Genomic DNA, 11,784 nt, shown 5'->3' with positions numbered 1-11,784 from the left:
AAGTAAATGCCATCCCATTGATTTATTATAAGTGAGAACTGTGTCAGACAACCGATTTCTCGGAGTGATTAAAGAACAAGACCTCTCGAATATGAAGCAAGATTCATAAATGTCATTATTGTCCGTGTATTTATAAAACGAACTCTTCGCTGAGCATGACATTGACAGACGAACCGGCTTCAAATCATCAATGTATTTTGTCAATTAACTTCATGTGATATACACTACATTTGAAAAAATCATCGTACACGAATAGCCTCGAATTTTAACGTATCGATGTAAACAATGCCAAAGTAGGATGCATATGAGTGACTTGTGCAAAATAAAGCTTCAGCGTTAGTAGGCTACAGAACAACCTAAAGAATACAATGGCGACTGGTGCTCAATAATTCAACAGAGGCAAATAACACAAAACAAATAATAATCCTACATTGTGTATGAATTGAAAGGAAATAAATTTATGAAGGACATTATTGTACTTTGCTAATGGCACTGCCCTGGTGCTGGTGATCATAATTTTATTAATTCTACCTGCTGGTACATTATGGCCACCTTCTGAGATACTCGTATAACGCCGTGTAGTCCCTGCCGGAACACAGAACTCTTAATAACCACGAATGTGAGGACCTGCAATCTTACATGTAGGACAATTTGATCACCTCACGTTTATAGTCATCTATAGCCCACAGCGTTACTACCTTTTCAGTGTCTCCTTATCCATGGACAGGGTAAGGATATAAGTAGTAAGATGGCGGAGCTTATTGTCGAGGCTTGAAAAAGAGAGATGATCGCTTGGAACTACAGGAATATAACTTCCTGTTTGATAATCAACATTTTGATTACATAGACTGAGAGAAAGCACTTTCTTTTTCTCTCTATTTACATCTGTGTTATAGTAGCTTTGTACGGATATCACTTGACGCCCGATTGCAGTCAAAATCCCCTGCCTCCTCTGCTGTTTATCAGAGAGAGAGAAAAATATTTATTTGGGGAATACTCTCTTTAGCAAAATGTGTGAAGAAATATTGAACAAACGTAGAACTCTCATTAAGGGAGAAGTCTGGTTCACTGTTGAATAAATTTCTTTTAGCGAGAAGTATTCGCTATCCTTCAATCAAGGATAATAGAACAACGTTTGATGCCGAAACGTGGCGATTTCCATTGGGAACTAGAATTTAGAAAGAAAAATTTGGACAGGTCTATCAATGGAACTTCATACTTATGTTTCAACAAAAGTCTTTCTACTCACCGAAGACGACCATCTTCTTGGTCATGAAATCCTCGTCGTCGAAGGTGGACACGAAGCACTTGTATTCTCCCGAAAGTTCGGTCGTGGGGTTTGTGATGTAGAGAGCGCGGTGCATTGTGGCTCCGTGGTCTGAGGCACGGTGACTCAGGTCCAGCTTGCCCTTGAGAATGCCCAGGTCCTGCGGCTTCTGTCCCGGGATCCACTGGTACACCGGACTCGGACTGTTTTTGAAGTACCACTTCACCACAAGGCCCGAGTACTTGTCTGCGGCCAGTTCCTCCGGCTTCAGCGTGTACTCGCAGTCCAGAAGCGCGGCTGAGCCTGAGTTGTTCCGGACAGCAGGCGGTACCCTGAGGTCCGTGATCTGGATGCCCACCGCACCTGCATGACGGAATGGACGACTTAGAGCCTACAGAGTACATCTATAACCACTCTCGTCAATTAATTACCGAGTGAGAGGTTTGCTTTAGAAGTCGGCCTGTAAATTAGAAGGGCTGCAATGTTGGCATTACTGATGGAAGGAATGTATGATGTATTCCGTTGAGATGGATTCATGTGGCGTGATGCATAAACCAGGGTTCATGGAGATTGGCACGTTTTGCCTCAGAAATTAGAGGTGCTTCAATATTGGTATTACTGATGGAAGGGATTTATAAATGACACCATTTAGATGAGCTCTGTTGCCTTGATACAGATAAGAAGTTCAACTGTTCAAAAGATAAGAAGGGGGATACACGAAAAGATACAAGCGCGCACACAGACAACATGGTGATACAATAAGCCTACTTTTATTTGTTCAAAGTAGGGAAAGTAGGCTGAGTCGAATGCATTTATTATGCAGTTTAAATAGACCTAAGGAATTATATGTTGAAAATACGAGTATATTACAAGTGAAGTGTAAATTGTGCATCAAATACGAGTACAAGTTCTTCGTCTAACGTTTTCTTGTTTAAAGACGCTTGCAGTGTCAGGACCAGTATATTGCGTCAGCTGGAATTAGCAACGAGAACCTAGTTGCTCGAGGAAACCCACCCTCTGTGCCTGTTTCTTCAGCACACATCACACATAATATGAACTGGGATAAAACCCGGACCGCTGCGGTGGTAAGCCAAAGGCTAACCGCGTTAGCTGTGGCACAGCCTTCAAATACGAGTTCATAGGGGCCTACAAATGTACTTCAGGTGCCCGTGTAGATGGGAAGATAATATTAAAATTTTTCATACAAGATACTGGAGAGGATGCGGCGTGGTTTCATCTGGCTCAGGTTAGTGTTCAGTGGAGAGATCTTGTGAACACAGTAATAAACTATTCGGTTCCATAATATTCAGGGACTCTTTTGGGAAACTAATTGGCCATTAGATTCTGGAGATAGAATCTATTCTGAGGAGCTAATTAGTTACTTGATTATTGAATAAGTTACCTGGCATAAATTAACTGGGTTTGAACGAATTTTCCTCTCACACAAACCAACCCTGCGTACTGGCTCATTAAGGAATTCAGTGCTCTGAAACAACGGAAAGTTGAAGGCAAAGGTACAAGGATCTGCCAAAAAAGACCTGACGACAGCAAAGCGGTCTGATTCTAGTGCAGTGAGCAACTCATAGACTGTGGCGACTGGAACCTGTTCACGCTAAGAGTATTAGGTCAACACTTATTGCATCATATTTATTTCTAAATATTTTTTTATAAAGAGATGTGGGGTCGAATTTTCACTGTAGAGTCCTAAATATTATAATTATATTAGAAACACATATGACTACATCCGAAGGAAAATGACGTTTGCAGATAGTAACAATAAGTATTAGCTTAATAATTTGTTGACACAGATAATATTTGTCATTAATTCAACACAATAATACTTACAGCTGGTTTTATATTCGGGTTCGATCCCGGTTCTGGTCAAGTGGGACTTGTGGTGAACAAAGTGGCGCTGGGCCGGGTTTTCTCCGAATACTTCGGTTTCCCGTGCCGATCTTCATTCCACCAAATTCTCCATCATCATAATCACCCGGGGCAGGCTGCAATAGGCCAATCAGTGGCCTCCGTGCCGAGTGGACCCAGTTGGACTCCACCCCCCACTAAGCGAATTAAAAAGAAATCATGACGGAAGGTTTTTCTTTTTTCTTTACTGTGGAAAAATGCAGTGATAGCAAACCCACATGGAACTGGACCACAACGGCTTCCATTCACGTTAATTGCAATTCATTATTCGCTGATCATCGTATTTTTTTACATTATAAAATATTGTTAATCCCAGCCGTTCTCAAATAAACCAAAGCAGATAAAATAAAAGATGGATCAGAATATCATTTAATGAAGTTTAGGCATAAATATTTTCCTACTCTAGCAGAAGTGAAAGATAAAATATAACAAAGTTAAAGTTAACAGCGGGCACACTGTTGCCTGAGAGCAGCCGGTTGACGGCTTTTCCCACAGAGCGCCATCTAAACCTTTCAAAATTTCCCCGACCAAGAATACCGGTTGACCAATGTTATGTAACAATGTTAGAGGCGTTTCAAAACAAGTATATAGATGAATTTTTTGTGTGAGGTATCTCCTACATATAAAGTACATGTGGTTTTCAAGAAGTTGATAAATTTTTTTACATTGGTAAAAGCGGCTGGGTTTAAAACTGGAATCCTGCAGAACCTAAAACATTGTGCAGTATTTGCTCAAATTAAGAACTGCGGATCCAGAAAAACAGCCGTCGATAGCGAACGGCTCTGAAACAACATTAGTTTCTAGTTAACGGAGGCAAAACATACAACGAAACAACGCCCGTTACTAGGCAGCAGATTCTTGATAACCTACAAGTGAACTGCAACAACTGAACAAGCAACAGAGGAACGGTATGTTCTGTGTGGTCTGTGCCGAACTGTTACAATCGGGAAGTTCTGAGGCAACCAGTCAGTTTCAGGAGCGCTCAATTGGAAGGAAGCTGTCATTCAGAGAGGACTTGAGCCCGCAAGCAGAGGCACTGTCATTGTTATAAACCGTTATCAGGAAACAGATAGTGGACAATGAAACAGTGTGAGAACACTAGTGTGTTTGTTCTATTGACTTTTAAAATGTGGAGATCAGTAATATCATTATAATTAAGTGCAATTACAAGTATTATTTTAAAGTGGTCAATAAATCAAATATCCGAACCAAAACCCAGAGAGAGCACTCAGGGAGAGAAGGGGTGTCCTCCATAGCGCGACACGTCACAGTATATATATGGTGACTCTAGAGCAGTTCTTAAATTTTACTGAAGCCTGCATCTTCTTGTATCTCAAAATATAGTCTCATACCCTTTAGAAATGACTGTTGCTGTGGATCTTTTTTGAAAACAAATACTTGCTCTGTTTCTATATTACAGTAATAGTTAAAAGCGTATAATATTAATAAATACAATTGACTGATGAAACAAAGTAGTTGTACTTACGTCCCTCTGTTCAATTTGTGTTTTCGATTATTTTGCTTTTAAAAATGTTGTTATATCTCTCACCCCCAGAAAGGCATCACGCACCCCAGGGGGTGTACATCCCAGGTTAAGAACCACTGCTCTGTACAATCATTTACATCTCTAATCTTACATGTGCTGCTAATACCGATGTATCTCGGTATAGGGTCAACCAACGACCTTAAAACGGGAATAAAATCCATTCTTCAAACATAGTATATATTAAATATATCTTAAAAATATGCGTCAAACATAATTACAGTTTAATCTCTCCGTTTCGGTGTTCATAATAGTACCATTACACTTAAATAATACAACACAATTATAGCAATGTTACAGAACACATAACCACTCTCTGTGCTACGTGAGGTGTACGTGTATTTTCACTGCCTGGAATTTCTTCTTGAAACGGGAATATCAAATTTGCTGCAGTGGCAATATGAGCACGCACAATCGGGCACTTTTATTGCCCCATTGCTGCGGCAGATTAAGCCATGCTCTAGCTAGGTTTCCTGCCTACAGCCGTCCAATCTGCTGGCCACATAACCGTGCTCTGAAACTGCTTTCCAGAATAAACAAACGCGGTTCGCTGATGAAAAGAAGATTCCATCTCATAATATTTCTTCTAGCACTGGAAGATGTGATTTCAAGAAAAGTAGGCATGTTTATTGAGATAATAAAACTTAACATTCACGTCCGCAAACATTGGAATATTACAATGTACCGTGCTCACAGTTCAACGGTAAGAATATTAACCATAAAAATGACTGTTTTAAGCGTACGGAACAAGTTTAAAGTCATAACTCGAGATTTAGAATTCTTTATTGTAATAAACTCGTGTACCCTCTGGCATTCATAAGTAAAGTACACTACTGAAGCTATGTTCTCTTAATGTTTTAAAGACGACACAGCTGTGTAGGTCGCATTTTCTTGCGAAGAGCAGCTCTGCGTCATGCTGGACCACAATATTTTTGTCAACTACTATTCAGTCTAATGTTCAGTGACTGAAGTGTCTGTAAAATTTTACAAACAATACCCGAAATCTCTAGGAATGTAAAAGAATTAAGATCTAGTAGAGTTGGTACTGCGGAATAGATTTGGATTAAAACGAATATAAAAAAGGGCTGTCATTCCATGTATTGCATATATTTTATTTATGCCTCTTGCTTCATTAGAGTCAGCAACAACAGGGTCTGGTAAAATAGACCCACACAGTTTTATACTGCCAAGGGACTCATTCTCACATCCCCCACATTTCTTTTTTAGATTTCCATGTCATGTCATGCAATATCCCATACATAAGCCAATACCAAACCGTGTCCATATTAATAACAATAACTTACTTACGGATTTGAGCCCTTCTTGAGGAGAAACCAAATCTGCAGCTACTCAAGAATTTCCCAGCATTTTATGGAACCCGAAGGTTCATTACCGTATTCACAAGAGCCCTCAAATGGCTCCTATCCTGAGCCAGATAAATCCAATCAATACCATTCCATCCTATCTCTTTAAGATTCATTTTAATATTGTCCACCTACCTACGCCTTGGTCTTCCTAGTGGTCTCTTTACTTCTGGATTTCCCATCAATATCCTATATGCATTCATTTTCTCCCCAATTCGTGCTACATGCCCTGCCCACCTCATCCTCCTTGACTTGATCATTCTAATTATACTTGGAGAAGAGTACACGTTATGAAGCTCCTCATTATGCAGTTTTCTCCAACCTCCTATCACTTCATCTCTCTTTGGTCCAAATATTCCCTTCAAAACCCTCTTCTTAAACACCCTCAGTCTATGTTCCTCCCTTAATGTCAGAGACCAAGTTTCACACACACACATAACCACCGGCAAAATTATAGTTTTGTATACTATAATTTTTATGTTTTTGGCCAGCAGACGAGAAGACAAAAGGTTCTGGACTGAATGGTAGCAAGCATTGCCCGGGTTCAATCGCCTCTTGATTGCCTCCTGAATCAGGTTTCGATCTGTTATCGTTATTCACAAATATCTGAACTGTGCCACACTTTCAATAATAACAATAATACTAATTGTGGTTATTATTATTATTATTATATTATTGTTGTTGTTGTTGTTGTTAAGCTCTGCTTATTAGAAAATTAATATTCGTACAGTACAGTGCTTCCAAGAATTTCAAATTAATATTTGATGGGGGAAAATGAATTTATACTAAGTCAAATGTAAAATTATTCTAAAATTACAAAGTCGAAAATAACATCACCAACTGAATATAAATTATTAAATATTCACACAAATTATACATTACAACTTTTAGAGAATACAAAATATCTGAAAAACGTAGTGAACAATAAAGTGGAATTTACTATTGATTATAAATAAAATAAATCTCTGTTTGTGAAATATTAATCCTACACTTAGCTTCGACGAAATTTAAACTGCAAAGCCATATGACTGGTTTAACCAATGGTCATTTTATGCGACTTTAAACCTTGTATAGAATTTTCGTTATGACAAACGGCGCCAAATTTCAGTAAAATTGTTCTTTATCAATGGCATACGTTTTCTGTATAAATGAACGCAATGACACATTAAACGGATATCCGCACGAGAATTTAGTTCTGTTATCAGTAGGTTATGTTCTACACGCACGTATTTTGTTATCAGCCAACATCTTCCTGTCAAATAGTGATTTTTTTCCCATAGAACACTTTGTAAATTTTGGTTTAAAAACATGTATTTAACGACGTCTTATCATGCAGAAATTATTTTGGTACCAAATATGATAATGGTATTAGAATAAACACTTGAGAGGGAAGAACTAAGGAGAAGTTTTTGTGGTCATTTCACGGTAACGTAACTCTTCCAGAAGAGCTAGGGAAGTTTATGCCTGAGCCAGACTAGTACCAAGTACCTTGCAGAAACAAGTCAGATGACTTATAGCTTCAGATACTGCTCTAGAATTCCAAGCAACTAAAATACTATCAACTGGATTAGAAAGTATTTATATTATACGAAGGAAAGAAGCGCTGCCGAGGTGCGGTTCAGAGATGATTAACATTAAGGCCATTTTCTTTCCAAAAATTCAGTCACTTTCATTTCGATGTTGCAATAAGAAATTTTGGGAGGAAGATATTTAGGTAATTTCTCTTTAATTTATTCACCATTCAATATATCTTAAAATTCGAAATTATGCTACCTAATGCACTGAGAGAACTCTTTTCCAGATGCCCAGTAAGTCAGTCATAATCGGTCATAATCATCATTAGTCATAACTTTAAACTTTCTTTCCTTTGCCACATTTTCCCTTTAAACCCACTCAGTCCCAATAGTGCATCTCACTACAACTTGAACATTAAAGCCGGCACGATGTAAAAGAAAAGACGATTAGGACCAAAGCAACAAGATTCGTTTACCGCAGCTTGGGTAAAGGCTCGTCGCTATCTTTGTGCTTCAAGCAGAGTACATGCCTCCCCTTACAAGCCCACCGCTCCAGAAGATGTTACGCTTGGCGAGGCAATAACTATTATTCCTTCCAGCCCTGATCTTCACCTAAGTCTGTTGATAAGGAGGGCAGTTCGCAGTCATGGAAGCTGGAACACGGGAAGGTGTGTTGATACGGCTGTTGTGGTTTGCGAAACAAGATTCTCAGAATCCAGAGAGTTCACGAAATTGTTGCAGTTTCTAGAAACCATGCCAGTGGGTCTGGTTCCCAACAGTGTCAGTTATCGTTGTCCATTGTCTTGTGCCATTCATTTGAACAAGACGGACGGCTAGGATTAGCAATCCTGTCCCCTGTTATTGCAACCTGGACCGCATCACAGTCATCTGTAGGAATTCGTGCTTTTCCCTCGCAGACAAATATCTTGATTGTGTCCCCTTGTTGTACGAAATTAATCCGAATCACGAAAAGAATAAACCGAAAACTTGGCTGTTTTCAGCAACCCTCACATTAGACTTGGATTGTGCAGTATATATAAACTTTTAACATTCTTATTCTCAAAGCAGGGGAAGTTGTTTTGGTTTGAAAACAATGATTTGCGTCATATTGTGAACAATAATACAAAGAAATTGCTCATTTAGTAACCATGGATCAATATGTCAGTTTCAACAAAATCTGTTTCCACTTCGATCAGTCCCTCTAGAATATGATGGTGTGTTCTCTATACTGCATTACATATTATAACACAATAGCCATGAGAGAACAGTCAGGGTAGTGAGAAGGTATGGACTAGACGACTGAACAATCGGGGCTCCACTTCGGGCAAGAACAAGAGATTCTTCTAGCTGGCTTAGGTTTTCTCCGAGTACTTCGGTTTACCCTGCCAATCTTCATTCCACCAATTGCTCCACAATCACCCTCACCTATTATCTGGGGCTGGTACAATAGGCCAGAAGTGGCCGCAGTAAAAGGGACTTAGTCCCATCCCACTAGCAATAAAAAATCCTCAAAATCATTCGGACTGGCTCTAGAGGCAATTACCCAATGGGTGTTGGGATGAAAGTGGCTGGGGAATAACATGACAATTTCGTCTAGTGCCAAGGTTCAGAATAATTAGGCCTATACCTGCTCTCCTCTGTACATCTTCCTGGCCACGAAGACATATTACATGGTCTTGAAGTTTGGTATGACATAGGTCTTTGAAAAAAAATAACTCTGAGTAAGTATTTTATTATCAAAATAAGAACTGGCACTGTAACAACACGCATTTTTATGACGTTTCTAAGTTAAGATGTGAAAATCGTAAGGTTTGAAAAAAATAACTCTGAGTAAGTATTTTATTATCAAAATAAGAACTGGCACTGTAACAACACGCATTTTTATGACGTTTCTAAGTTAAGATGTGAAAATCGTAAGGTTACATATTATACAATAGAGTACCACCTATTACTAATATTCTTAAAATATACAAGGAATAATATTTCTGAACCTAAATTGCGTCTCCACGGATAAGCTATTTAGAGCATTCCTTTCTAAACTACCACAGATAATGACGCAGTCCTAAGAGGGTCAAAGTGCTTCGGTATAATGTAACACTCAGTACAAAAATCATAGCGCACTGAAAATTCATTTTAACGTTCGATGGAATTACAGCCGTTTTAATTGTTTCTTTGGTCGAATCAAGAAATGTTGTAATCGCAGAGATGTTACAACATATTTGAATTACAGATTATGATAACCTGCCATAAGACACTACAATTGCATTCGCTTGAAAAAATGCTGAAAGAAGAAATAATTTCCTCTTAACACAAGTACCTACGAAACTGTGCTAACCTACCCAGGCCAGCTTCTTAAATTCCATTACCGCTATAAAGATTAAATATAGGTGCTTAAGGATAAGTTCAAAGTAACCTGTACAACAGCCTTCCTACAATATCTAATCTCCGATCTGGGGTCTGAAAATCCAGTCTGTGGAAATACTACGTACATGAGTCACATTTGGTTAGTTGTAGCGTAAAATTCTTACGAGCTTTCTCCATTATGAATATAAAATTTTCGTGGCATAAAAACGTGAATTTGTACGTAATAAACATTACATGACACAGAAAATAAACGTCAAGATATTATGTTTTATAGCTTTCCCGGTGTTGAATTCTCGCGTACTTGCTCTGTTCCAAGAGAAGACGCGTGATTTGTTCAATAAAATCTGCCGCTAGGTTGCAGCACTGGTGCTGCGGAGATATCATTCATGGCGACAAGACAGCGGGTCACAGCCTCTTGGAGCGGCGCCAGATAGCGAGACTAACACGACACATTCCTGTGACCTTTAGCCGCTTAAAAATTCAAAGCGACGCAGTTCAATCCATTTTAAGCTATAAGAAAAAGTAACATCCTCTTCATGGACATGTGGTATGTAACTGCACAAACACATCAACTACTTTGAAACTTCGTTCTTCCGAAGTTTCTGGAAACGAAATCAGCGCCCACTTAACATGGAGATAAATGAATGATTGTGTTTGAATCTCTGCTCCCTTGAATGCAGGAATAGTAGTTTTAGTGTAAACTATAAACTGTTCCTCATACTAAAATTGTTCATACTTAACGGGTTTCTTACATAACCATACTCTTCATATCGATATAGAACCCAGTTTCTCGGTTATTAAACAGTAACTCTTAATTAATAATACTCATACTAAATCCGTGACTTTCTTGAGAAGCTGACAGTTACTCATCTAGACTAGAAATACTCCAGCTTCTGTGGAATTAGAATATGTATTCTCTTCTCTATAAATATCTGCAGCCCGACTACTGACTAAAGCACACATTTTCAATAGCCCAGTTTTTAAAATCCATTTTACTTTTATCTTCAACCCATATATTTAACAAAAAACTCGTATATTTATAGTGTGCGTCACAAAATAATAATTCTACAGCCTTCGCAATATTTTTTTTTTTCATTTTTTCAAAGCGTATTGCTTTAACCTCATTACTTTTTCAAGTAAACGTTCTTTCTAAATTCCTTTTTTTTATTTAAATCTCCTAATAAAACTCTCTCGTTGTTCGAAATACGATACTACACCAATAACGAATGTTTCTCTCTTAACATGTGATGTATTCCTACTGTACAAAAGCTCATGACTATAATGAAAATTATTTTCCATAGTAAAACAGTCTGCTGATTTCAGTATCACCTTTGTCTCGTCCTAGGAGCTGTTGTGCTCCCACTTTATCTAAAGTATCCTCTGTGTGCAGTTTTCTTGCTATTTATTTCAGCGTATTTCTTTGACAGATCCTCTGAAGTCCGAAGTGCCAACTGCTTTACATTTTCCGCTAGTAGAAAACCTAGCAGTGGCGGCTCGTAGCTAAAAATAGTGGGGGTGCTGAAACCTAGCAGTGGCGGCTCGTAGCTAAAATTAATGGGGGTGCTGCTCCAGAAAATTTGTAGCCTTTGTTTTAAAATTGTATAAAAGGAAACAAACATGTATAAATAGAAAATTTATTCAGAAACTTGATAAAATCCTAAAAGAATAAAATCAAACATTTTTTACTTACTTTAACCTAAATTGTTACAGTTCAAGCTTAATCTATTCATTTAAAAATGAAATCCATTCTTTTTAACCTTTATATTATGCTCATTGATTGAAAGTCTGTATGCCTCACTAAGTTTCTCC

At 38.3% G+C, this 11,784-nt stretch overlaps 1 protein-coding gene across 1 annotated transcript in view; it reads right to left on the bottom strand.

Moving 5' to 3' along the window:
* Positions 1–1,241: 1,241 nt before the first annotated feature.
* LOC111863392 overlaps positions 1,242–11,784 on the bottom strand; it is a 118,281-nt gene continuing 107,738 nt past the window's right edge. The window contains exon 2 of the mRNA XM_023849665.2: positions 1,242–1,630. Within this exon, the coding sequence (XP_023705433.1) occupies positions 1,242–1,630 (389 nt within the window). The remainder of the gene's footprint in view (positions 1,631–11,784) is intronic.

The sequence above is a fragment of the Cryptotermes secundus genome, unplaced genomic scaffold (assembly GCF_002891405.2).
Source record: "Cryptotermes secundus unplaced genomic scaffold, Csec_1.0 scaffold568, whole genome shotgun sequence".
In the NCBI taxonomy this organism is placed as follows: Eukaryota; Metazoa; Arthropoda; class Insecta; order Blattodea; family Kalotermitidae; genus Cryptotermes; species Cryptotermes secundus.
This window is presented reverse-complemented; position numbering and strand designations above follow the sequence as displayed.